At 44.4% G+C, this 27,494-nt stretch overlaps 2 protein-coding genes across 2 annotated transcripts in view; both read right to left on the reverse strand.

The window, feature by feature from the left end:
• Positions 1–14,570, reverse strand: part of T265_03892 (hypothetical protein) — a gene marked incomplete at both ends in the record, with an annotated part of 15,323 nt that extends 753 nt beyond the window's left edge. The window contains 4 exons of the mRNA XM_009168484.1: positions 4,604–4,885; positions 5,916–5,986; positions 10,935–11,077; positions 14,360–14,570. Coding sequence (XP_009166748.1) covers positions 4,604–4,885; positions 5,916–5,986; positions 10,935–11,077; positions 14,360–14,496 — 633 coding nt within the window. The remainder of the gene's footprint in view (positions 1–4,603; positions 4,886–5,915; positions 5,987–10,934; positions 11,078–14,359) is intronic.
• A 108-nt stretch (positions 14,571–14,678) lies between these two features.
• Positions 14,679–15,584, reverse strand: T265_13357 (hypothetical protein; the record flags this gene model as incomplete). Its single annotated transcript, XM_009168497.1, has 2 exons — positions 14,679–14,976; positions 15,514–15,584. Coding segments are annotated over 2 exons (369 nt in total), but the record flags the coding sequence as incomplete, so codon positions are not given.
• Positions 15,585–27,494: the final 11,910 nt, after the last annotated feature.

Below are 27,494 nucleotides of genomic sequence, written 5' to 3' on the forward strand. Positions count from 1 at the left end.
GGGGGGGGGGGGGAACAGCCTGAACGGTAAGGCAATAATCCAACTCTAGCCAGCTAATAACCAATTCTTTACGACGAACTCGGATTTTGTGTAAAATATCACAGGACGTTGTTGAACTTGTTGATACCTGTTTGTTTCTATCTCAGCAACCAAAGAACCATTGGAGATTACCGGAAGCTGCTTTTCGTTTATGAACGCCATGCTAGGCTTGTGTCTATACTATGTACCACATGTCACAGACCACTGCAACCCCTCATTCACTGTGCGAAGTAATGCGATGTTCGACTCATTCCTGCCGCGCATGTGACTCGTTGGCCTCTGGAATTCCAAGTCTGGGGATGAGTGCGACAACTTTTCTACCGTTTCCGAGTAGAATTGCGGATTAAGCACCATTTTACCAGAAAATTTGCCACGCGATGCGCACCAAGGTAGTTTTTCCTCACTGTATCCAAGGATTTTGAGAATCAGAGACAACCAAGTAATAAATAATAAGGTTCCGGTGACCGAGGTACCAATGACGAAAGTCGATCCGTCCCGCACATCTTCGACCGTTCGTGTAACTATTGCTGTGATCATAAGCTACGACTCGTATTTGTTTTCGGAAAAGTTTGGGAAACAATCGGTAGTTTTACTGCTGGGCAACGTTTCGCTCTCGACACAAAGGGTTTGTCAGTCCAAGTGACTAGTTTACGAGATTGGTTACCTATACTTCAAGAATGGTGGTAAGTTGAATGGTATTCCAGAGAAACTAGCATAGTTTCCTTGGAATGCTTCATCTAGCTTGAAAATTTATCTGCCTAATGCGGGCTGTTTTGAATGAATAATGAATATTTGTGATTAGGGTAAAACGCGACTAAACTGAAACTCACCAATGCCGGAAGGCAATTCATCCTAGGAAGCTTCATTCAAGCTCTAATCCCTTACCGCCATCAGGTGAGTAAAGCGACAGAAAAAAACCACCAATCTTATAACGATGATAATTATTCACCGACACTGTGATTTTAACAGCATCAGTAGTTCATTTTTACTTCATCCACGGATCGCTTTCGAAGGACCGTTTTGCAAATGACTCTCCGTGAATTGCACAAATCGTCCGGCAGCAAAGATATAGGGCAAGCTCTCGTGCGTGGTCAACGAACTATGCATAAAACATGAATACTATGTCCACACCAAGTGCAAATGGTCGTTATTCCGGAACCGATCCTGGATTTATTTACTAATGAGGCGCCTCCAGAATGACATCTACTTTTTCAGAGCTGCGGCGCAGAGCCAACTGATCCGAAATTGAAGCATTCATACCACAGTCAACTTGCTCATTGTTTTTGGTCGAACGAGCTGTTCGAACACCCATTCATCTACCGTCTTGAGTAAACAGTTCCATGGGTTTTAGAGTGTTCTTAACCATACCACTGCAGTAGAGTTCAGCGACACTGTTGGATTTGTACTGAGTTCCCCTGTTAACTACCATGACAGCAAACCAGTGAGCTTGTAGGTGGAGCCATGTGGAATAGCATATGCGAGCGCCTTCATGTACAGGGGTGGAAGAAGACGACCTAGTATGAAAGTACATGTGGCGCAAATACGGTTGGTATGCGATAGCGACCAAACCACCACAACCACTTGGGTTATAGTGGGAGGTAGCGGAGATTGAACATCACAGGGAGAATAACCGTGACTGAAGAGGCCAATGCCTTATCTGCAAGAGTAGATAGCAAAGCTGAAATTTTGGGTACATTTGTTTGTTCTGTTTACTGATGTACATAACAGCGTTCCATGGTGTCTGAAACACCAGGCTGTTTTACAGGTCATCGGGAGGCATTGGTCAAAAAGCCTTTGATTCGTCTGTCATTCGCGCCAATATTTGGTTTGATATTTGCTCTTGTTCAAACTTGGATACGAGCCAGGTGACTTCAAAGTGAACTGAAATAACCACCTACCTTATCATTTAGCAGCGTCTCCAGCCATTGGCTCTCTAGTAGAGGTGGGTGATCAGTCATTCAATACATGAAAAACAATGTAGGGCAGTACTCGTGGGGTCTCAGGCTTGAAGAAAGAATTGTTTTTTTCTGGTTATGTGGACTTTCGTTTAGGATGGTTTTATTAGAAGTAAGCGCCCCCGGAGCATACTTTGCATTATTACTCAGGTTCATTGTTTCCAAGGGAAAAACTAAGACTGAAACCAAGGTCTTCCTAGGTCGAATAGTGTGCTTCGAATTCAGTGACTTTGAGGATAAGAGTGTAGGATGTTCTCGTTAGACGATCACTCCCTATGAGGACACCGCCTAACGTTTTCCCTGAAAGGGTTTATCCAGTGTATACACAAACCACCACACTCTGGTAAATGCAACAACGATGATAGCCTTGCGTGAAACTATTAGGATTCACGTAAATCAATGAGAAACAAGTGACCCATTAACAACCGATTGATGGAGAAAACTCTATCAGTCCAGTTGAATGACGGACGTCAGTCGCCTTGACCTGACATGGACAAACCGGTAAAAGAGAAAAGGGTGACCGTTGTACCTGTAACTGATGCCACAGGTAAGTCAAATGGTCAATCACAATGGTGAGAGGGTTCATTGGACATATGTGCAATAGTGCACGGGCAAATATGAATACCGTTGTTGTCTTAATGCAACGTGTAAGATTGAGACTGCTGGGCTGTTAATACGCTAAAAACCTGTCAAGATGGATGCAGAAGTGGAAAGCGAACAAGGTATTTCATATGAGGATCTCGTTAGTTTAATGAACAAAGATGGAAATGATGGGATGTCCGATCAAACCAAGTGAAAAAAGCTACTCTGAAGAATGAAGATAGAGAAGCATGGGAAAATTAAAGTAGCCACAACATTGGCTCTAGATATCAAATTTTTATGTTGTGGGACTGCACCACCAATAGACTTCTTTATTGTTACATAGTGATGCGCCATATTTGGATATCTAATTTAGATGTTTACTCCTGAGATCTTTCATGGCATCAAAAATGCATGCAACAACAGTCTTCAGTAACGGAAAACATTTCCTGGCAGCCAAGCTGGCAATCGGCAAGAATTACTGGCCAGTATGGAGATTATTTCGGTTAGTACTACATACCTTCATTTGAGTCCCGGAAATGTTTCCAAAATTCAGGGTACAAAGACCTCATATGACTAAGAAAGCGTTCATCTTGCAAGTACTTACTCTCCTACGCTATGGAATGGCTGCACCCAGTAACCTGGGTCCTCATATTTCATCACCCTTCCACGGTGATGTTAACCCTAAGTAGTCGTACATCCCGAAGGGTTTGTAAGAACAGAAAAGCAGTTTTGTGTCATAGTTAGTAACAAATCACGGGAAATGCCCTTTAGCAATGGCGAGTTCGTAGATTGACGCGCGTCTCTTTAAAATACTGTAAGGACGGGGGAAAATTCGCTGACAATCGAATATTACACCAGAACAACCAGAATAACATTCAATCGGGCGTAGAGACAAGAGAGCTGAAAACTGGGTGCATCTGAACTTCCATCAAGGCGCAAGTAACACACGGCAAAGGGACTGATGGAAAAGTGTTGATTAAAAGCGTCTCAGAAAGATAGACATAATGACAGATGCGTAGACGTAATACACTACTCATAAGGTTGCTGAAAATTCTTCGACAGCCCACGGATGGTTTCGCCCTGGGGCAGCCCGAAATCGATACGAGATAGAGAAGCATTGTGAGTCAATATCTTTCGTGCACACAAAACTGACAGTAGAGTCTCGCTGGGTTGTGCAACAAAAGTGCGAATGACTACCTGAAATATGTAATCATCTGTTACGAGATGAGATACACCCAATGCAGCATCAAGCGAGGCAATCGTAAGGCAACCAGTTTTGTGTGCCAGAGAGTATTGATCCGGAATGTCTTTCTGCTTTGAAAGCGACTTCAAACTGGCCCCGTGTCTACACTATTTCTGCGCGGCTTGTGGATTGTTCGTCACCATGCCAGGATAACGTGTGGAAGAAAAGTTAAAATACCGGAAGCTGTATCTTCTCACTGTTTTGCTTATTTTACCATCTTGTTTTATTTTGTCATGTTCTACCATCACTATCTCTAATTCAACTGTGGCGCTGTTCGAAATTTGCAAATTTTCGGATTCGATGAAGGGAGGAACGTTGATTTGGATGCACAGGATCTAGTACATCTGCTAATGAGTAGTGAAACTTTGCACAATTTCCTTCATCCGCACGATTGTCATCGATATTAGGTGAAGGAAGGGTCACTGAAAGTGCATCAGTGACCAATAAAAACATCAACATGCCGGTTGCTGTGAGAATTTTTAAAGACCAGCTCCGAACGTACTGAAGTATTGTTTAGTTAGATATATTAACCCCTTGGGTTCGACTGGCAAAGTTGTCCCACGCTATTTTGAATGGACACCGATCTGTTTCATTAAACCTGATCAATATGTGTCAACTGTTTTGGACATATGCAACTTTCCAGAAACGGAAGTGCTGCTGGTTCACATGAGAGGAATTGAAGATTCGAAGGAGTTTTTGAGCCAATTCCGTTGAAAATTTTCGTTACCGTACCAGATAATGTCTTCAAGCTAGGTGCGACAATACACATCTTGGACGAACTCACATAGGGAACAGGACACAAGCTCCCCGTTCTTTCGGCTTGAACTATACCGTACCGTTCGAGCATGGATATCCGTTCCTCAGCACTGAGAGTAGACGCAGATTCGTTTGGTTCACTGTCTGGAAGGTTCGGCGACATCGAAGATGTTACCTGACCTCGGTCAGCTGGCTGGTTTTGTGCCTTGTCCGTTGTAGCCTGCTCCGCTCGATCAAGCGCCAAGTTTACTGCTTTACCAAGGTCTCCGTCAGCCAACTGGAGACACTGTTTCAGCTCTTTCCGACATACCTTCAGATGGGAGCAAAATGTGGTGTAGATGCAGTAAACAGGAAAATTGGTTTTCCGGACTCAAACTAAGTTGTCACACTAAGTTGTTTACAATTTGTACTTTTGAATGTTGTATATGAGAGCTCAGAAGAAAAGCTGGTAAGCTACCCGGGGCCTAGGGATTCATTTCCCAAAGTATCCAAAAGTATCGTTGAACAAGGGACAGAATAAAGAAAAGTGCAATGTATCACTTACGGGAGACCGTAAAGTGGATAGAAAATAATGGTGGTCGATGAAAGCTCCAATTCGTGACAGGTAATTCGGTGAGTGCAGTAACTTTACAAAGATCGAGCACTGAACGACTGGCCTCTCCAGGGACATTAACCTTCTTTTTGGGTGGTTGTGGAAGATAGGGAACGCTGTTGTGGGTTCTCCGGAAGCGATTCGCCTCAGTGAAATCTCTCGAGGATTACGATGCGGTGCGGTGTCTTCTACACTATCAGAACTATCTTACCGTTTGTCAGCGTTGCTAACTACGGTTTGTTATCTGGGCCAATTATCGACGGTCCCTCATTTGAGACTGGTTATTCCCATTTACTTTAACAAGGACAACGAGGTTTCAAAGACAGTAAAAAGATGTTTGACGGAGGCTAGGAAGGGAAGGAAACCATATACAATGTTTTATTGCACGAAAACGCGACAGCACAGGGGGAAACCGATCCGTGAGTAATGCAGCTGACAGTTCGTTACTTAGTGTAAGTAAATTTTCAAATATACCGGTAACGCAACCTACAAGATGGAGATGGTCATTCGTGAGGAAGTAATTCAGGGCATGATGCATTTATAGCCAGACGTCGGTGACATTCTGTTAAGTGCAACTTGTGACAGACTTCCGTTTGAACCGACTCCCTTAGGTTAGGAAGCGGTGAGCACCAACAAAGTGCTGGTAGTACGATTCAAATCAACAGGCTCCTTAGAGTTGACGTTGGCTGGAAGCCATTGGGGTCTTTCATGCAGAACAGTTTTATTCGAAACAGCCAAGCTGCGTTACCTGGGGGAACATCTTCATCAGAGCGCCAAGTGATGTGTCACAGATGCCATTGTCATCACCCGAATCGTCATCTAAGGTGAGAGTTCAAAAAAAGTGGAATATCAGAAGCGACTGATGGAAGGATATTAACGGGTGTTGTGATACAAACAGACAACTGCGGGGTGAAAGAAAAACTATGAAAACACTAGCTTGCACGTGGAACTATCGCTGAGAAATGGCGTTTACTACATGTGGGTAAAGACTGAATGGAGTCGGACCAGGATGTGGACCTTTGCCGAAGAGGTTCTTGAGGGGAGACGAGACGAAAATCGTAACTAAATCTCCCAGATTGTGATGTCACCACAGCTCCTCCTGTAACATGAAGCGACTTACCCGGAAGGAACGAATGGGTATGCCGGAATGCGTTCAGGTGTACCAACCGCCGCTACTGATCCCTTCTGCTCGTGCAGTGGGGAAAAACAGCTTTCCACACAGCTAGGTTGGCCTCTTGATCTGACAAAAGTAAACTGCGCGTGGTTGGTCACAGGTGAAACCGCTTAACTTCATCTCCACATCACTTTCGTTGGAAGATTTTCCCTCCTATTCTGGTTCGAATACTGTGATAAACCAATACACTTGGGTTTCGTTCTTAAATGTAGTACAAACTGTCTGTCGTGGCGGGACTCGATCCTCAGAAAGATATGGGAACCGAGCCGTAAATGCACACACACACAAATAACCCAGTCGGAATGAAAAAACACTGACGCTGGAGCAAACTATGTGGCTTTGTGGGTTAGTTGGTTGTTTAGACAGTCGAGATTGAAGATATCCAGGAGTTCATCCGTTAGACAGGCTGAAGCAAGGTGGCAGCCAATTGAGAATTTCACATCCACTTTTCCTTGCCTTCGAACTTTGCGAAGTTATGAAAAATGCAGTACATGCCAGGTCATTGATCCGAGCAGCAGGGTATTTCGTGAAGTGTGAGTACAGTAAGATGAAACGCCCGTTATACTAGTGACACATATCAGTTCGGATCAAGGGCTCAGAAACCAAGGGACTATTGTTCCCTGTATAATCCAAAGTCCGACAGCGGCTTCGAAGACAGCTCCAACTGCATTGGGGACGATTTCGAAACAAACCATTCGTACCACAAAATTTCTAAGAGAGGTTCTGATTTGAACATTTGTCAAGTATTAGTACGGATTCGCATCATTTCATTCTCGTTTCCTTCAGGTACTTGTTGGTTTCTGAGGTCACGATGTTTGAAAACCGAGCTACTTCGAAAAGCAGCAAGATTTCACTTCTCCCTTTTCATAATGGACACTTTTGAAATAATGATGTCCTCCTAAAAAGAACCCGTACTAATACGATAGTACGGTCATTGGCAGTTTGACGCTGTTGAAAGATGAGGATCCTTTCATTTCCAATAGGAATAACTGAAGGCAACTCTCACGCCTTTCTGGCAAGGTCGAACCAAACGAAATTAGGCATTAAACAACAAGGACTTCTCGAAAGCGGACATCACAAATTTGCGTAATCGCGTAGAATATCGAACACTGGCCAGTGGTTTTATTATGAAGAGTAGACGATATGGATTTTCGTTTCGGGTGGGGTATCGAAATCGCTCGGCATACAACATGACCCTTATTATGAAGAGTAGACGATATGGATTTTTGTTTCGGATGGCGTACCGGAATTGCTCGGCATACTACATAACCGAATTGGCAGTAATTTGACTAGGAGAGTCCTCAGTACTTTCGTCCAATACTTATTCTTATCGATAGATTCAGCGGGACCTCATGTGACCACTCAGTGCACAAACCAAATAAGTTTTATAAAAAGTGCTAACCGGAGGCCATCCTAGGTGAGACTAAAATCCCTGCAAACTAGCTTGGTTAGTCACCTCGTGGTGATAATCACTACCGACCACTCTCCACGTTCAGCCGGTATGGCAGCAGCACAAGAATAGGATCGGCGGATTGGACCAACCTGTGTACGGTTTAAACTGCAAAGTGAACCTAGTGTCAACAAGGCACGGCCAATAGGTGCACTACACCTAGGTCCAGAGCGATACCATCTGTTTTCAAAACGATTCCAACTGGATACTTATCGTCGAAAGCCTATACAAAAATTATTTGTATCTGGAACTATTGTTTTTCGACCCGAGGGGTTTGGTCTAAAGCAAAAAACTGTTTCAGTTAGGGCGGAAGATTCATTCGATTGAAGGATGAGTAGTTCGAACAGCACCAACCCCGCTCAACTCAAGAAATGCTAAGTTCAATGGCTGCCCAACTGTAAGTCCGCAACGCGAATGATTTCAGATAACTCAAATTGTTCCGCCTAGTGGCTGCTAACTTAATAAAAGCATTTTCGTGGCCATATGAAACTCCAGGTCAATATTGTTGTTGCGACAGTGGTAAAAGAATCACAAAAGAACTATTAGATGATTTTTGTTAGAAAACTCATGCGGTCTAACTGTGCCTAAAACAGCTGAATTAATGGCAGTTGGAAGCCCTAGACGAAGAAAACATGAGTTAACACCACATAGTTAATCGCACACTGATTGAAGCGCCGCAATGTCGAAACTGATATCGTCAGAAAGTAAATCTGTGCAACCAATGCGGCACTAACAATTGAGCAAATAATTGACGAGTTCCGTTAACTAGGACGTTCTTGATTTCCAGTGAAACGCACCAACAAAACGTTCAGCATGAGAACCATGGTCAACATTAACACGGCGTCAGCGAATTCAAGCCAAATACCTTCAGTTCCGCGTTGGAGTATGGAAGTAAATACAATTCCGGAAAGCTTTGAACTGCAGTAGTTGTACTTGAGAGCGTTAGAATATGCATATGGAATGCAGATTCAACACGTGATTAAAAATCCATACACATGTTGATCTGCACAATAGAGGTGGGGTAGCCGTAACCATCAAAAACCTTTGTTTCTGTAGCTACAGTGCCACTCTGTGATACCAAGTACGCGAAAGGATGATTTTGGTCATGTTCCATATTGCGTTGGTTGTAGATTCTTCGCTACTCTATCATAACCAGTCAACTATACTTTTCAAGTGGATTCAGACACCTAGGTATCTAAAAGCGGTATTCTAGTGAGTTTATATCCTTCCAGTTGATCCATCATCGTATTTTTTGGAAAGCTCCTCTTCTCTATGATTAAGCATGGGCTAATCTGAAAGAAAGAACAAACAAGCGGTCTTATTTCACAGACATACATTTTTTATTCTGTCCAACCGCGATGAACGCAGTACTCTGAACCTATGTTGAGTTGTATAGCTGATCAGCCGCCCTTGGCCGAACAGTTATTGGTGTTCCAACTACTATCTAGTAGAACTTGTACTCGAAAACCCCGGAATTTCATGAGATGCGCAGTGCTGATGATCCCAGTAAGGATGAACCAGTTGTACAGTGCTCCTCAGCATTTCAACAGATTGGTGTCAAAGAAAAATTGCCAAACCTCACTCACTCATCAGCTCATTTGGGATTCGCCTGTTGATTCAGAACGCTTTTTAACATGTACCGCTATGGCACAGAATAAGTTATTAACCACTAGCGATACTCTTATGCTAAGAAGGAACACTATAGATCACTTGGGTAAATAATTTATTGATACAAGGGTGCAGCCTCTTGATATGTTTTTGATCTCCCTGTTTCACACGTCTCGAACATTTACCTAACGTGGTCTAGTTGACGGAGCTATATTATACCATACTGCACTTGAGTTCATTGGTCATCCGGCTACGGGTAAAATGTTGGCGGATTAGACACATGACCTATACGTGTGTTACCGATTACTCCAGACGCTGCTGTATTATGTGCTGGTCGTCTAGATGATTGCATGTGGTTATTACACAAACGATACAGCCACACATAATGAGTGACCAACAGTTTGCCATTGTGGAATACTGGATTAATTGGCCATGAGTGTGTGTAACTGGCATTGCTCTTGTGAGACAACATACATTTTTGTTACCCTCGAGCTGATACTTACCTTTCACCTAAGAGTACGACCGGTTGTTTTCAAGAAACAGCGGTCACAACCCGGCGATTGGCCAAATAAAATAAACTCTCGGTAATAATCACCGGAGAGCATGTGAGGATAATTCTGGCGGATTGTATGGATATCAGTCGGAACCCTTGCTGGCGTTCCCACTGAATGATCCTGTTGAATTTTGATACAGAATGGAGACACATTCCCAAACAAATGGAAAGCAATGAAGACCTTATTCGTATTGCAATCCCCGCCCCGAGTGTTCAGTCGACCTAGCTCCCCACAGATTCACGATGGTAGAAAAAGATAACCGCCCACATTTTTATTGGTTAGGCAAGCTGGGTAAGGCCATTAAGACCCATCAAAGCACACAATAATTTGAGTGCAGACATGTTCCAATCACGCCCGTTTAGCTGGCATAGTCTCTGGTCTGATGCACGCAGTGCAAGCTCATTTTCACCAGCAGGGCGGACTAAAAGAGACTGGCTGACAGTTTCACTTAATGGCGGCTTTCGAGAAATGACAACCTAACCCATTTCAAATGAGACTTGGCTGTGCATTTTCACAGTTTCAAGCTGGTGGCATTATCTGGCAATCAGATGGCAGCAAATCTCTTAAGAAAGCGCTCTTCCCCGGGAAACAGTGTTCTGGTAAGGTATAAGTTAACGTGAGCACATGATTTAGTTTTGGCTTTGAACCTTACAGGTGGACGTACGTGGAAGTATATGGAAAAACAGAACTATCCAGCAAGAACAAACGACGGACTGGAGATGGCAACTGCATCACTAGTCTCAGAATGCACGGGAAAACAATCACACGGGACGCTGATCAGCTCAAGTCACTACTGTTCGTCAAGCAAACAACACATCTCCAAAGTGCTCTTGAGGCAATTCAAACGAACAACCAATACCAAAAAGGTGAAAGCCACAGAGTAAAACAAACGGTGATAGGCTAGATGGAGCCAATAATTAAGCCGATTCTAATCATGAAGCCTGATACGAAGTGATAAACAGACTAACGCGCGAAAATTACCGGTTGCTGACGGTTTTGTTCCATCTAGTTCGGACGAAGTTGGTCTGATCCCACCAGGTTGATCCAACTGAGTCGCGCTGTTATCAGTCTGGCTCGAGATAAATGCCGCCCGTGTTTGAGCATACCAGCAATTGAATTCGGTTCTAGTTGGAATCGTGAAATGATTGGATGAAAGTTGGACGACTACTTCCTGATGTGTGACTTCGAATAAAAAATGACGGCAAACGAAAACGATGGATTATTTTCCATAAATGAAATGCTCACCGCAATGACCCATTATACTCCTCAACTCGTGAGACAGTCTGATAGGACAATATATTCCATGGCGCGTCATGGTCTAGTGATAAAAATGGGATGTCACAGAGGCATCGGTTTAAGCAGAAAATGGTCAGCATCACTAATGGGAACAGAATGCATCTGAGCTAAAGATTTTCGGTGCTGTGTTCAAAAACAGTAAGAATATTTTTCCGATGACTGACGATTGTACAAGCAACTCTGAGCGTTGGATGAGCTTTTTTCCAGTGTATTCTCTTCAGAGAAAATTATGTGCAAAACAGTGTGGATTTTGCGACTGCTTCTCTGAAGGCCAGCTCCCATCTGGGGATACAATTCTAAGTTGTGCATGGAACAATAGTTTGAAACCTGAGTCAATCGATCATTCCGACTTATCGGCCTTTCAGTGCATTTCTCCACATAGATCACGCCATTATAAGACCGAAAACCAACGCTCCGAAGAGCGAAATCATGTTAGTAACATTACTAAGTGACGTTCAGTCGTCGATTATCGGGGAAGCGATGTGATATGAGCATGCATCTATGATAACACTATGTAGCTCCACTGCTGGACGGAGATGTATGATCTGGAGCCATCCCGGTTAACCGTAGTGCATGATCGACCGCAAGTTCTGGCTGTGGAATTATTAATACAACATAGTAACAGTCAGTTTGTGGCGTAGATTGGCGTGGAAGGGCCAATGGATGACAGTGGCATGATAGACTGTAGACAAGCGGTCGAAGTCGATACAAAGTTCAGTATATGTAAGTGTCCAGATGAGAGAAAAACAATGCTTCAGAACGTCGTTATGGTGAAAGACAACCTCGGGACTGAGGATATGATCACAGATTAACTACTAAAATGGAAGACGGATCCAGAGCATATAACCCGAGTAGGTGGGTGCGCCAGTTCATCATTAGAGTTGATGAACATTTGATTAGAGCACCCATGGTCCAGCAACCTGGCTCAGCAGCGGAGCTAGCTACGAATTCGATAAACGCTACGTCAGTTTGCACCGCTGTTAGGGGGATTATATGCATATGGTCATCGTACCCAGGAGTCCTGATGGCCACCGTTTACCTTAGACCATAAATGTGCTATTTCTTGTTAGCAACGTTGAAAGTATGGTGAGGAGAAATGACTAGAATACACACGGTAGCCTGAAAATGAACCACCGATCCAAGCTTGCCCTGGGTCTACCTCGGTGTGCCATCAAGGGCCGTAATATGAAAGAGAACACAGTCTGGAATAGCAGCATAGTAACAAGCATTCGGAGCAGCGGTCACGTTGGTCAAACAGTAAGACGACGGCTAAATTCCGCAAACTAGCCTGCAGCCCACCTCCGCATGCACACCATGGGTTGATACCTGAGTTCGTTTCTTTGGAAAACAGTGGTTGTAGATCTGTATTCCTTAGCTTACTGAACCTCAAACTATCGAATCCTATTTCGCCCTTTGCAACTCTCAGTTGGCCTCTTTGGACACCCTTTCTTGGGTATTTATTCCCGCACGAAATTTGGCGAAATCGGACGAGGCTTGATGCTTGTTTTGTTATGATGTGTAAACTTACGTTGCAGGGAACTCAGTAACAGAAACTAAATTCATAAAACAACCACAAAAAATAAATCAAAAGTGGGGTTTTGAAACGTAAAATACAGTTTGGAAGTAATTGGCAGTGGCAGAAGACTACGTGCTGGCGACCCAGAGAAAGAGCAGAAAGCTATTAGAAGTTTGGGGAGGATAGAATGCACCAACTTCGGAAAAAAATATTCATCGTGCTAAAGATGGGATGGAAGAAATGTAGCAGTTTGATCTACCACGCACGGCTCTCCATACATCTTCCGTTAAATGAATAAAGCACTACTTTGGTCACTCCAGTCCTCTCAATTGCAGGTGGGATTGGATATCTCACATCAGTAACGTCATTCACTTCTGAGGTCAAGGTGCTTGTATACCTATGAACTGACTGCTGTCCGTGCTCCAGTTTCTAGTGCCGGAGAGACTCTGCGACAAAGAACACAACAGCTTTATTGCAACAAGCAAGTGCGTGAGAGTTCAACAGTTAGAGCAGCCTTGCACTGTTTAAGGGGCTTTTTGACACTGATCCAGGCTGTCTAATAAGCGTTTAGTGAACACCGATCAACATCGACCGTGTTTCTCTGGAAATGCCTGAACACGTGATTGAAGGTTATTTACACCTTTAGACTCATAAAGTTGTGCTTGCGACATCCATTCTAGTATCGCCCATATTTACCCGCGATATCACAGAAACCAAGATCGATGCTTACTTGCAGCGGGTACTCCTGCATCGGTCATGCGATCGCTGAAGCGAGAGCGCAGGTAACGTGTAATGCGAAAAATTCTCGGTGATGAGACTTTAAAACGCACAGGGTGACTGTCAAACAGTGTCTCCTAGGGTGTTGGGTCCCGAGATGAATCATTAACCGAAGTCCCACCAGCAACTGGCGCATGTAACAACAAATTTAGTGACTCGGGAATGTGCGACGTTTGTAAGCATCTTTCAATGTTTGTCACCATTCAACCTGATAGAGGGGCTTCAATTATGGTGGTGAATGAATCGGCCGACCGAACGGAGTAGAGGAGCTGGTAACCTTTTTGTCACAAGGAAAGGCTTACAGAGCAAAGGTAGCCAGTCGATGAATAAAAGCGTACAAAAGGATGAGTAGACGAATTGGTATTCAATGATACTAATGAAATCAATCGCAATCAGTCCACTACATGCTCTAATGGAAGAGCTGCCCCTTATGTACTTACATCAGAAATGCGTATAAAATGTAAAAAGGAACAGTACTATTGATTTCCTTTTTCCGTTAGTTCGCCCAATTAGCACCGGACAAGAGACCGTTTCCAGATGACTGACTTCCTCCGGAAGGGACTGACCAAAAGTCATGTTCTGGCGACGGGTCTTTTATCGGTTACTAATGTGCGCATAAAGCCCTGAGAGACCACATAACAGTGGCCTTCGAAGAAGGCAGCAATCGGATCACATGTGACCTGCCTCTCCATGACAGGAACCTTACACTTGTAAATAGAGCACATTTTCGTCTACAATCGTTGCGGAAATAGAGTAGAAAGTAAGAAAGCAAGTAAGGAAATGTTTAAAGACTCCAAAAAGCAAAATAACAACTGACCTGCAAATGTCTTTGAAATTGGGAAGATAAGCTTCGCAAACAGAAGAAATTCCTTCCACATCAAGATCATCATCACAAACCTTCAGAGATTCTTCCAAATACGTAATAAGGTCTTCATCCAAGCTGACAGTGCACATGCAGAAGCTAATATCACTAATTACTTTGAGACATCCGTCACTCCACTTTTCGCGAAAAATCCTGAGATGGATTCTCTCAAATTCATCTATAACGCGACAGCATTAAGTAGCGTGCCGAAAGTCATAGAACGAAAGAGATAAAAAGTGTTTAAGTGGTAAAACAGTTCTATATTAAATACATCTCATTCGATAGCAGACTTATTAGGAGGGAAAAAGTTATTTAATGTGGTTTGGCGGCGAAGGATTCCAAGTAGTTTAACGTTTTCTTCCATCAACCTGTCGATATCCGAAATGTTCGTGGCTGCTTCGATTTCGCTGAAGGAGTTCTTTATTTTGCGAGTAAAATAAACTCTGAAATTGTAATCTCGGAACTTGTTCGCCTCAGATAACATTTCTTGCATTAGCGTCTTCGCCTTTGGAGATAGTTGCTGAAGCGTGCGTGTGAGCCACATTGCTGAAAAACGAAATAACTGTGCAGAACTGGAATACAAACGAAAAGCAGAAAAAATGGGTTATGTCTACTGAGGTGATGGACGTAGGCCAACATCCTTGTTGCAAGTGGTCCAGCCAAGTGCAGCCCAAGAAACTCGTTGAAAATTCCCTCTGGAAACGGATGAAATGACAATATTTTGATGACTTACTGGCTCGCGTAATTTGCATTTCGGCTATTTGGACAAGCAGAAGGTACTGACCGCCTGAGTTTAGTGTTTAACCCACGTCATTGTCCTGCGGTTCACTTAGCCGCACAAAATACAATAAGGGTTCGTGCTCAGTCACTTTCCAGATGTCTGATTGAGCGTTTGGAGGTACTTGCTACAGGTCAGAACCAGGTGCCTTACTTCACTCATTCTTTTCTCTTCACTCTAAGCATGTGCATATAAGTAAATAAACGTTGGGGTTATAAGGCAATGAAATATCAATGTCAAAACTGTTGTGGCTGCCTCTGATTAAGATGAGGATGACTATGTTAAGACTACGCACTGGACCGTAAATTCATCCTTTGAAAGGCTGACTCACCTGGACACCTGGACAACCGTGTGTATGACAGTTTCGGTTACTGCAGCATGCGGCAAGGAATAGAGGCTAGGCTGAGTGCCGAAAATAAACGTTAAAAATCAGTGGAGGAATGATGGCTTAATTGGTGAAGTATACTGAAATGCAACTTAAGTTGATGTTAACGGAAGAGTCAATCGAATCCCTCGGTTATGTCATATCACGCTTTGTCCTAGGTTATGCGTTGCCAAGCTCGTGGGATCTTCCAGCACGAACCTGGGTAGACGAACTACCTAACACTCGAAGCACATGACTGATTCAGAACTGTTGAAAAAACGATAGCTCAGCTATAATGCCCTTTCGGTACATATCTGCCATGTCACCCGAAGAATGCACGGGGGTCGAGACATTGCCAGGTTACGCAAGCCTAGACGGGAGTAGTCAAGATGCTGGAGCTGGGTTCGAACCATGAACCTTGCTGCCGGCAAGAGCGCGTCTTAACCATTGAGCTGTCTTCAGCTAATTCGTTACAGCCGAACTAATTAGTGGGTTAGGCAGGGAGTTGATTCGTTGCTAAATCCACCCATTCAGCACCACCCATCCGATGTCCTCATGAAACAAGAAACGTTAATCGTCAGATACAAAGTGTTCCTCCGACTTAACCAGTGGTCGGAATTCATAACCATAAAGCAACCCCGGATTTTAACCCTGGGAAGCCAGAATCAGATACATCCCATGAATACCTGAGATGAAGGGAAACGTAGCTAGATTTAGCAATTCAAGCGCTCATTTCGTCAGCAAACGAACGGAAAGCGGTGGCTGCCTTGACGTATGTTTGTTACGTGCAAAAAAGCTCTGAAAAATATGATAAACCAAAAGTTTACCACCATCACTTTTGGCCTGAGCAAACGTCAGTCCCTTTTTGGTTCAAATTCATGTCGAACGAAGCGCTTCTCATGAACTAGCCTGTAGCTGGAATACGTAATGGAACCAAATTGTTATGGTTTTGCACGTATGGCTTCATATATACCTATTTATGTGAAGCAAACAACTCTCCTTATTACGTAATCGATTATTCAACTTCAGGACGCATTAATAAGCTGTTGAAAGTCGTTTTACCGACAAGACAAATATCGATCATTGACCAGCGCAATTAATTTTCTCTAGCAACACGTATGACCGCTGATGTACAGGTTAACAGACTACACTTCGCCTTGACAGGTTACGTGGGCATCGGTACTGCATTAGGCATAATGTCGAAAGTTGCCTTACTTAAGTGGTTTTCGGTGAAGAGCAGATTGTGCGCTGGACTGTCTCCGTTACAGAGATCCGACGGTCATCGCCAAGAATGCCCGGAATGTTCAACAAATGAAGTTTTTCTATGGATGAGCTTAACGAGGCTAATGAAGAATGTGAGAATCGCTTAATTACTTCTAATCCACGAAGAACTTCTTAAAATACTGTTTTTTTCCGAGGGGATAAGAAGACTCCGGATCCATAAGAGTGGCGAAGTGTGGTATTCATAATCTGACAGAATAGCCCGGTTAGCGAAAGCGTCTTCAGAGTTGATTTTCCCGATCACGCTACAGATGCCACAGTGGCTTGAGATTAACTTTCTAGTAGGTTATGTGGAAACCAGTGAATATAGGCTGTCATGCCTTTCATCAAACCAAGACAGCTAAGAAACGGAACACTGGAAACCGATAAACAAACATGTCATACTGATCCAGATGGAATGATAAGAAGATATCTACTCACTAAGTTCGGTTCGTATACATTCAATCATATCGACAAATACAAAGCATACATATAATCAGCATCACTCGCCCTCCCGATAGCGGAGGGTGTGGGGAAATGATTTTCACCAACACATCTTTTCTGGGAAAGGACAAGGTTGCATGGCCCAAACAAAAACGTCAAAGAGCTCAGTATGCATGCCGTTACAGATCAGCTCCGAAAATAGTCGTTTGCAATCCGTACCCATAAGGGCTTTCAGAGTCCCTTCGGAATAGGTTCTACCCAATGGTAGTTTCTTAGAGCAAATGTCTCGTTGCTAAAAAATGTTGCCGAAGATTCAGTCCGGCAACGTAATACATTGCCGATATTGGGCAGAGTGGACAAGAGTCCCCTCAGTATCTAGTTCTCGAGGTAAGGAATTTCGGGGTTTAGACCTTATCAGAGTTGATGGGCACTAGTCGTCGAACGATATTTCAAGATAGTCGAAAACAAAGAGTTGTGGGGTCTGTTGTCAGTTCTTTTGGTTGTTGTTTCACACTTAAACCGGTGTTAAAAAGACAAGACGGTTTCAGATAACCGGCTCTTAGAAATTTTGGGGAAAATGCCGTCCAAAAGCTCAGAAGATGGTTCCTGATACATCTCTCCAAACAATTTACAGGAAGAGTATCGAGAATGTTTGGCGGAAGGTGACTTCAGCCTCTGCTTCAAGAGTAGATGATGAGATAGGATGGCACACCTGCTTACTCGCTTAAAGGACTTTAATCCAACCCCCCTCTCGATTGAAGCATACGGTTATTCATCAGTGATGGGTCCTTCGGAACCTCTCGGGTTCAATTCTGTCCTTACTAAGGACACCTGTAGTCCAGAGTAAACAAGCGGCTACCTTTCACAGCGGAGTAGTTTAAGCAGTCCTGACATCTCCGAAGTGAATATCTTACATATTTTTTCTCCGTGGAATCATCGGACCAACCATACTCAAGGACTTGCATGGAGCACTTCAGCAGACTCTTACTCAAGTGAAAGAGAGCAAGCGAGACCAATGGAGAAGTTCGTCTACTGACGAATATCTGGACTATCTCGGCAAACACATCACAGGTTACAGCAGAGCGTTTAAGCAAGGAATCAGCCTTTCAAACTTTAGTGGCATCCGCGACAACACAGAAACGCTGGTTTACGGGCGATCCCTTCAATAGCCCGGGTTCGTATTGCAGTGTGAGAGATGCGATCAACCCACGAATCTGCAAGGTTCAGCTCGCATGTACTAAATTAAGAAACCTACAGCTGCAGAGCGATATATCCCTGAATCTCAAGCACGAGAATAGTCGCCTCAGAGTATGTTAGGCGGAATTAAGTACCGATACCAGTTTACCGCCCGCGGTTAGGCGCTGCTAATCCACGGGTTGATACACAGGATCGAGGCTATTGCCCAAGTTTCCCGGGTCGCTTTTGTTCTTGTCGGTCAGTGGCTGTCGTTCACCTGAAAGGCACAAGTGAAAAAAGGGTGTAGCACTGCTATTTATGTTCTCAGAGCGGGGCGGTATGCTCGCCAGTGCGAGGGTTCGCATAAATAAATGTCTAATAGTGCTTTAAACTGGGGTTTCAGAAGGAGCTTGGACAACCGTCGGAGGAAGGTCATTCCACGCACCTACTACCCGAAATGAGAAAAAATTTTGTCTGATGAATGTGTGCTCTGAGCTTGAAAATTTTCTTACTATGTCCCCGCCGTGTGTTTGCTGGGCCAACGGTAAAAAAACCTGTTAGCCAAGCTTTGTTCAAACAGGGAATAAGTAGGAATTAGGTCCCCTCGGAGGCGACGGTACTCTAGGGGAAAGAGATCGAGCATCGCGAGACGCGTTTCATAGTTCATGGATTTGAGGCCGGAAACCATTCTCGTAGCGGCCCGCTAGACATGCTCAATGAGGGTGACGTCTTTCGTGCGTCCTGCGTAGACAACTTGGTTAGCGTATTCCAGGGGCGGTCTGACGTAGGCCCCATAGAGTATTTGGAAGTCCATGCGAGTAACAGGGGAGAAGGTGCGTCGGATCATCCGTAAAATGGCGAATGCCTTTCGGGCCGACTTCTCATGGTGCAGTGAGAAGGGCAAGTTTGAGGAGACCCAGATGCCTAAATCCTTTTTGGCATCTATCCTCATGATGTTTTCTGGTCCTTTCTCACCATGCATAAAAAAGTATTCGCTAAGTCTCCTCCAAACGACGCACTTTTCGTCATTCAGAGGAAGGTGCCAGTCCAACGACCACTGCTTGGCAGCGTTTACATCCATTTGGAGGGCACTAGCATTGGCACCCCAGGATTTCAAGTCGTCCGTTAAGGCTAAGACCCATACTACAAACTATTGACGGATGTTAGGCGGAATTAAGTACCGATACCAGTTTACTGCCCGCGGTTAGGCGCTGCTAATCCACGGGTTGATACACAGGATCGAGGCTATTGCCCAAGTTTCCCGGGTCGCTTTTGTTCTTGTCGGTCAGTGGCTGTCGTTCACCTGAAAGGCACAAGTGAAAAAAGGGTGTAGCACTGCTATTTATGTTCTCAGAGCGGGGCGGTATGCTCGCCAGTGCGAGGGTTCGCATAAATAAATGTCTAATAGTGCTTTAAACTGGGGTTTCAGAAGGAGCTTGGACAACCGTCGGAGGAAGGTCATTCCACGCACCTACTACCCGAAATGAGAAAAAATTTTGTCTGATGAATGTGTGCTCTGAGCTTGAAAATTTTCTTACTATGTCCCCGCCGTGTGTTTGCTGGGCCAACGGTAAAAAAACCTGTTAGCCAAGCTTTGTTCAAACAGGGAATAAGTAGGAATTAGGTCCCCTCGGAGGCGACGGTACTCTAGGGGAAAGAGATCGAGCATCGCGAGACGCGTTTCATAGTTCATGGATTTGAGGCCGGAAACCATTCTCGTAGCGGCCCGCTAGACATGCTCAATGAGGGTGACGTCTTTCGTGCGTCCTGCGTAGACAACTTGGTTAGCGTATTCCAGGGGCGGTCTGACGTAGGCCCCATAGAGTATTTGGAAGTCCATGCGAGTAACAGGGGAGAAGGTGCGTCGGATCATCCGTAAAATGGCGAATGCCTTTCGGGCCGACTTCTCATGGTGCAGTGAGAAGGGCAAGTTTGAGGAGACCCAGATGCCTAAATCCTTTTTGGCATCTATCCTCATGATGTTTTCTGGTCCTTTCTCACCATGCATAAAAAAGTATTCGCTAAGTCTCCTCCAAACGACGCACTTTTCGTCATTCAGAGGAAGGTGCCAGTCCAACGACCACTGCTTGGCAGCGTTTACATCCATTTGGAGGGCACTAGCATTGGCACCCCAGGATTTCAAGTCGTCCGTTAAGGTTAAGACCCATACTACAAACTATTGACGGGAATACGGGTCGTTCGCCGCCCCAGCATTAATTCGAGCTCTGATTGGGCAAATTGCGCACCTCATTGGCACCCCAGGATTTCAAGTCGTCCGTTAAGGCTAAGACCCATACTACAAACTATTGACGGGAATACGGGTCGTTCGCCGCCCCAGCATTAATTCGAGCTCTGATTGGGCAAAATTGCGCACCTGCCATTCGTCGAGCGCCGGTTTTCAGATGCCGCATCCAGAGGGAGTCAGTATTCGCACAGTGGAATTGAATTTTCGAAAGTCACAACGCTTCCCTGAGGAAGTAAACCAGACCTATAATTGAGTTCGGAATACCATTCCATCCAGGCATCCCGGAATCCCAGTGATGCCAGGAAATTGTTCCAGGGGTATATTTCCTCCACAGTTATGGTTGCTTCGGTGGACAGTGAAATTTGGTGAGCCGCAAAAATATGATAGTACATGAGGTTGGTTTTGGGTTCGAGGAAATATGAAACAAAGCGAAACATTTTGACCCTTAAATGTCTCATTCCGCTCGAGAAGATTTAGCAGCTGGGAGCATTGTGCGGCCAAGAGGCCCCCCTATAAAGTGTCAGAATTTCGGAATGCTGTAATCGCACACAGGAGGCGCTGTGCACCCGTTTTCGACTTGGTCGTGGGAGTTACTCCAGACTGTGGACCTTTGATGGCTTTATGATGGAATCGCCAGTTTGGAAGGTTCGGATAATGAATTAGGCCAAGAATACAGTTATTACAGAACCACTGTCGTGTAGATTAGTGTCGGCCAGTCTGTTACGAGACACTTGAAAGGTGAATTTTTGGATGTGCGGGGTGACCTTCTTTGAAGAATTTGTCTTGCGACAGAAGCTGCGTTAGTTAGTTCGCGTATTGCGAATGACGAACCATCGTTTGCTGAAGGGTGCCATTTTCCGTGGAGTGATGGAAGCAAAACTGTAACTAAACCTTGAATTGAAAGAGAGATGTGGATGGGATTACGAAAAGTTTGAATGCTGTCGGTGAGAATCCCCACCAAAGATGGGAACAACATGACTCCGGCTGCGCCTGGATTGATCTGGCTGCTAGTCGATATTGGGGGTATTCCTCTTGTCCATTTCCATCCACATTACCTGAACGAGTGCCTGGAAGCCCGTGAACCTCGGAACGAAATTAATAAACTAACACCGGCCCCCTCCTCGTCAACTTTTATTCTTAAAAAACACAATATGACTTTCAGAAAACTATAGTTGTAAGGCTAAGAAGCATTCGTTTTGAACTTTGATACTGTGTTGTCGATTATGTTGATGCGTAATTTGGGTCGAAGTCCAAAAGGAAGCCTGAAGCCCGTCAACCGTGGAAAGGAATTGACGGTGCACCCAGAAGCTGAGAATTCGGTTCAGCTAACTGCCGAAAAATCCGCACCTCTATCACTTTTGCGACGGATTGTATGGGACTTTGCAGAAAGCTTTACGAAAATCCTTACGGAAATGATGTCAGTGTGAGTATTCGAGTCAAATTCGACTATCTACTTATTCCTGATCATTAGAAAATATATGTAGAGTCTTGGGGTATAGAACCCGTTTCGCTGAAGCCGGGACTAATGTGCCTTCGAGGCAGCATTGTGGTGCAAACTTTGCCAACTCTTCGAGAATTTTGCACGGAACGGTAGTTGAAATCTGTCTGTGGCTCACACGATCAAGCTTGTCCTACCATACCAAATAACGAATTCAACTTCGGTCGAAGGAATGTGGATCGATTCCAATGAAGCACGTCTCCATTGTTCATATCCTTGTTGTAAACTAAGGTAAGGTGACAACGGAAGGGGTGTTTGGCAAGCCTGCCACCTTGGGATAAACCGGGGCGCATGGAGAGGGAAACAGCCATCCAATCTATCACTAGCATTGGGGTTGTCAGTGTAGCCAATTCAAAGATTAAGGATACCGCCGATGGCGTTGATCTCTCTTCTACGATGTGTTTGCAGTCAGCTCTTTGCCGAACCGAAGTTACCAGTCATTCCCCACATCTGTGCAAGTTTGGTTGCCTTCGTCGTTTGTGTTTCAGTGCTCTAACAGGAGTGCTATTATTTCGACACATAATCGTAGCCGTAAAAACAATCCACAAGCGGTGCCAGGGTCTGTAAAGACATGTTTGACTCCCTTTTATTTCACGCTCGGTGCTGCAGTAGAAGGTGAAACTGCTAACTATAGACACTCTATATGAGGACCTACAACAATCTGTCCCATAGCACGGGTGTACCAGCTACAGATTACTCTCGTATCTGCAGACACCACGAGACCTCGATGACGATTCCGGTAACCCACAAAATAATCCTGTTTGCGGGTCATGTCCACGAAGGGGAAGAAGCTGTTTTGGTGTCTGATTAGGTGCAAACGGACGGGTGAATATAATAACGTTTACGAAAGTTTTGAGTATAGGTGCGGCCACACCTACTGGGTGGTGTCTAAGTGAAATTACTTGTGCCCAACTGAAGACTCTTCGTGATGGAGAGGCTAATCAATGATACCGGCATCGTGCACCTACGGGTATTGTCGTGCATCTACGGGTGTGAGCACTTGGGAATGATTGCGGCATACTTCTATTCAAACCCATAACTCCCTACGTTCCTATTTTCCATAACAAGGCTCCAGAATAAACTATCAAGGCAGAGCATCAGCGTTGGACACCCGATGGTGACGAATACAAGGTCTCCTTTCAGTACACTACGTCATATAGAGCAGGTCATATCTGTGCCTTTTTGTCATGGAGGACCACTCCATTTTGTACATGCATTAGGCTAATCGACGTCTCACGTACCTACCACTAGCCTCCTCCCGCGTGACTCTCCAGGACTCTCCAGCAAGGCATTCTTATTTTACGTGGGACGACAACACATCGGCTGTCCGTAATCAGTGGTCGGTCCGACAAGTACCCTAATCGAAGCAAAACATTTTATAGCGTCATCCGGTAGGACCAGTATTAAATGGACTAGATTCTTCAGCTGGCGGCCGGGGCTTTCTTTTACTTCGATATCACGTCCCCTCGCTGGATCAGGGAGACTGATGGGCAAAGCGGTGTCTCTCTCACAAACTGTGGAGGGCATCCAGCGTGAGGGCCCCAACAACAACCTACCTGGAATATGCTAGACCCGACCAACCTCTTTGGAAATCACCAACTTTCGCCGCTTGGTAGGTCGTGGTAAGTCGTTTATCAAGATTTTGAAGAGTACTGCGAGGTCAAATAACTAATGCCCGATTTTGGTATAGAACTGACCAGCTTCTCCACCCCACGTGGGAGCATTCCTACTGCAGTGGCGATAGTGTCTCATTTATCGGTCCAGACCATTCGACAAAACAACAACCAATGCCGCACAGAGTGCATTGAACACTCAGAAATATGCCAATACATAAAAATCTGATCGTAGTAATTTTTTACGGAGCGGCAAGATTGTGGAACTTCTGGCGTCTTCTAAACACAACTCTGGCATCTAGTACTCGGCGGAGACTAAATCGTGCTTGGCTGCTGCCATCTTTTTTCGACCAATAAAGGTTGTCTAAGTGCTGGGGAGGCAAACGGCTCTCAGTTTTCCGGCAAGCCGCGTGTGGCCGTAGAAGTGCCCAACTCCGAGCAAGTAGGTGCGTGATTCCAACTAACACGCGTTAAACTTTTCCAATGTTTAAGATAGTTTTACCATCAACAGAAGTAATCAGATGGGTGAACGCGTAGAGCATTTTACTGAGAATCTGATAAGGATTTCTGTCAAGGCTTTGGTTAAAATCGGTGGCCTTCATCACTCTAAGGACATCTCCTGGAAAAGTTAGACGCGATACTCTAGACCATAAGAACAAATGACGGTGCGTCGAAGGCTATGCCTACTGGAAACAGAAGGGTGGATTTACGCTAGAAATTATCTAGGGTTTGGAAACAAAATTCCGATTTCATTTATATTGCTTTGTGGAGACTGTCGATGTCTTCACTCAAAAGATCGTTTACAGAGGGAAAGGAAGCTTACATAAGCAACCACGCTGGATGTCGGTGGTCTCAACAAGGTATACAACAGTGCGTTTCTCACAAGGCAAGTTACATTAGGCATAGCCCTCAGTTTCTCCGTCCTCGCCCCTCGAAAAGCGTAATATCACTTGGCCGAAAGCCGCGAAAACCAATGAATTTGGAATCCTCCGGACACGAAAAAAATTTTGGTGAGGCCCAAAGGTAAGTTCGGAATTGTGCCTTTGCATCTTTTATAGAATTTCCACAAATCCTATTTTCTCATATTTACGTGTTTGCAAACGAACATAGGAATAGTTCAATAAAGCTTCAGTGATGACGGACCTAAGATGAGGTGCTGTACACCTTGAGTTGGTTTAGCAGACCCTCAAATGAGCTACATTACCCCTGCTGTCTGAAGGGTCCTTTCCGATGTGGAGTGGTGCTGCCTTTCGGCTGCTTTATGAACACAGCAGAGCGCGATCTGTAGCGATCAGTAGCCAACAATAATTTGTAGCCTGGCTTGCTTGTGGGTTCCAGGAAGACAAACCAAAAAGCAAGCTCGTCCTTGCCAGCACAAAAAATTGCTTCCTGTTGCGGTACCTTCGTGGTCCCTCACCGAAATCCCCCAGGCCTGCAAGCTGCACCCATTTGTCTTCAGACAAATAGCATGCATTTGGTTGTTTAATTTGTATTTTGATGGAAAGTGTATTTAAATGATATTTTATGATCTCAGGCCGTAGAAGTGCCCAACTCCGAGCAAGTAGGTGCGTGATTCCAACTAACACGCGTTAAACTTTTCCAATGTTTAAGATAGTTTTACCATCAACAGAAGTAATCAGATGGGTGAACGCGTAGAGCATTTTACTGAGAATCTGATAAGGATTTCTGTCAAGGCTTTGGTTAAAATCGGTGGCCTTCATCACTCTAAGGACATCTCCTGGAAAAGTTAGACGCGATACTCTAGACCATAAGAACAAATGACGGTGCGTCGAAGGCTATGCCTACTGGAAACAGAAGGGTGGATTTACGCTAGAAATTATCTAGGGTTTGGAAACAAAATTCCGATTTCATTTATATTGCTTTGTGGAGACTGTCGATGTCTTCACTCAAAAGATCGTTTACAGAGGGAAAGGAAGCTTACATAAGCAACCACGCTGGATGTCGGTGGTCTCAACAAGGTATACAACAGTGCGTTTCTCACAAGGCAAGTTACATTAGGCATAGCCCTCAGTTTCTCCGTCCTCGCCCCTCGAAAAGCGTAATATCACTTGGCCGAAAGCCGCGAAAACCAATGAATTTGGAATCCTCCGGACACGAAAAAAATTTTGGTGAGGCCCAAAGGTAAGTTCGGAATTGTGCCTTTGCATCTTTTATAGAATTTCCACAAATCCTATTTTCTCATATTTACGTGTTTGCAAACGAACATAGGAATAGTTCAATAAAGCTTCAGTGATGACGGACCTAAGATGAGGTGCTGTACACCTTGAGTTGGTTTAGCAGACCCTCAAATGAGCTACATTACCCCTGCTGTCTGAAGGGTCCTTTCCGATGTGGAGTGGTGCTGCCTTTCGGCTGCTTTATGAACACAGCAGAGCGCGATCTGTAGCGATCAGTAGCCAACAATAATTTGTAGCCTGGCTTGCTTGTGGGTTCCAGGAAGACAAACCAAAAAGCAAGCTCGTCCTTGCCAGCACAAAAAATTGCTTCCTGTTGCGGTACCTTCGTGGTCCCTCACCGAAATCCCCCAGGCCTGCAAGCTGCACCCATTTGTCTTCAGACAAATAGCATGCATTTGGTTGTTTAATTTGTATTTTGATGGAAAGTGTATTTAAATGATATTTTATGATCTCATTTGGAGTTTTTGCCAACCACTGAAACAATGCAATGCAAAAAATCACATTTGTCAACTACATTCAGCTCAGATGTTGCAATGCCCAGTTGACGGAGGTTTACTCAACCCAACGCAAAGTGCGCGCGTTGTGCCTTTTAAATCGTTCGGTTTACGTGTTTAAAATGTTCCATAAGTCTTTTCACCCAAGCGATGACAAAAATTACGATGGTGGTCAAAACAGCTATTTTTCTGTCCAGACTAAGCACGGAGCCTTATCAAATGCTGTAAATAAGCTCACAAAAATTATACAACCCTGTCCCCACTGTTGAGAAAGGGACAAACAAAAACAAAAACAACCCGAAACTCTAACAAGAGTATTAGTGTACGTTTGATGCGATTGGACAGATTTTCTGCGTACTGCAATAAACCAGGATCACGAACTCTGCACCTAGGTGGTCTCGCAGAAGCTAAAATGCAAGCGCTAACTCCAGGGCTGACCCTTAGGTGCAAATCCCAAATTTCTCTGAAGCCGCGGTTTGGAAGATACTTCCACACAAATTCTTAGAATTCTTAGTATTCATTCGAAAACTTGAAATATCTCAGAGGGTTATCATCGATCATTGGATTAGGTTATAATAATAATGCTAGGGTCGCACCTTGATATGGGCTTAGAAGCTGCGATGAACAATCAACAAGAATAGCAACAAATACTACTAATATGATATAGGTGAATGGTTGGATTTATTTACGGATGATATCGCTGCCTCTTATGACGTGGTCTAGCTGGGAAACGCCATGCCTTCCAGTAGGAAAAATAGAAATTCGGCTGGCGAGTTCATTGCACACAAACGTTGTTCAACGAACTACATTGGTGAAATTTGTATACGATATTTAGTAGACGTTAACTCTCATTTGAAGTGCATCACAGGAGGTTAAATATGCCTAGGTTTGATTTACCTCATAAATTTGCCGGCGGCTAGACGCACAATGTATTTTTCTGCAAAACGCCTGCGGACGAAATAAAAACTTTAACGTCAAATTGTTGCACTTCTTTGCATATATGCGTAGACTGAAAACCCT

This window comes from Opisthorchis viverrini (assembly GCF_000715545.1).
Source record: "Opisthorchis viverrini unplaced genomic scaffold opera_v5_59, whole genome shotgun sequence".
Taxonomy (NCBI): Eukaryota; Metazoa; Platyhelminthes; class Trematoda; order Opisthorchiida; family Opisthorchiidae; genus Opisthorchis; species Opisthorchis viverrini.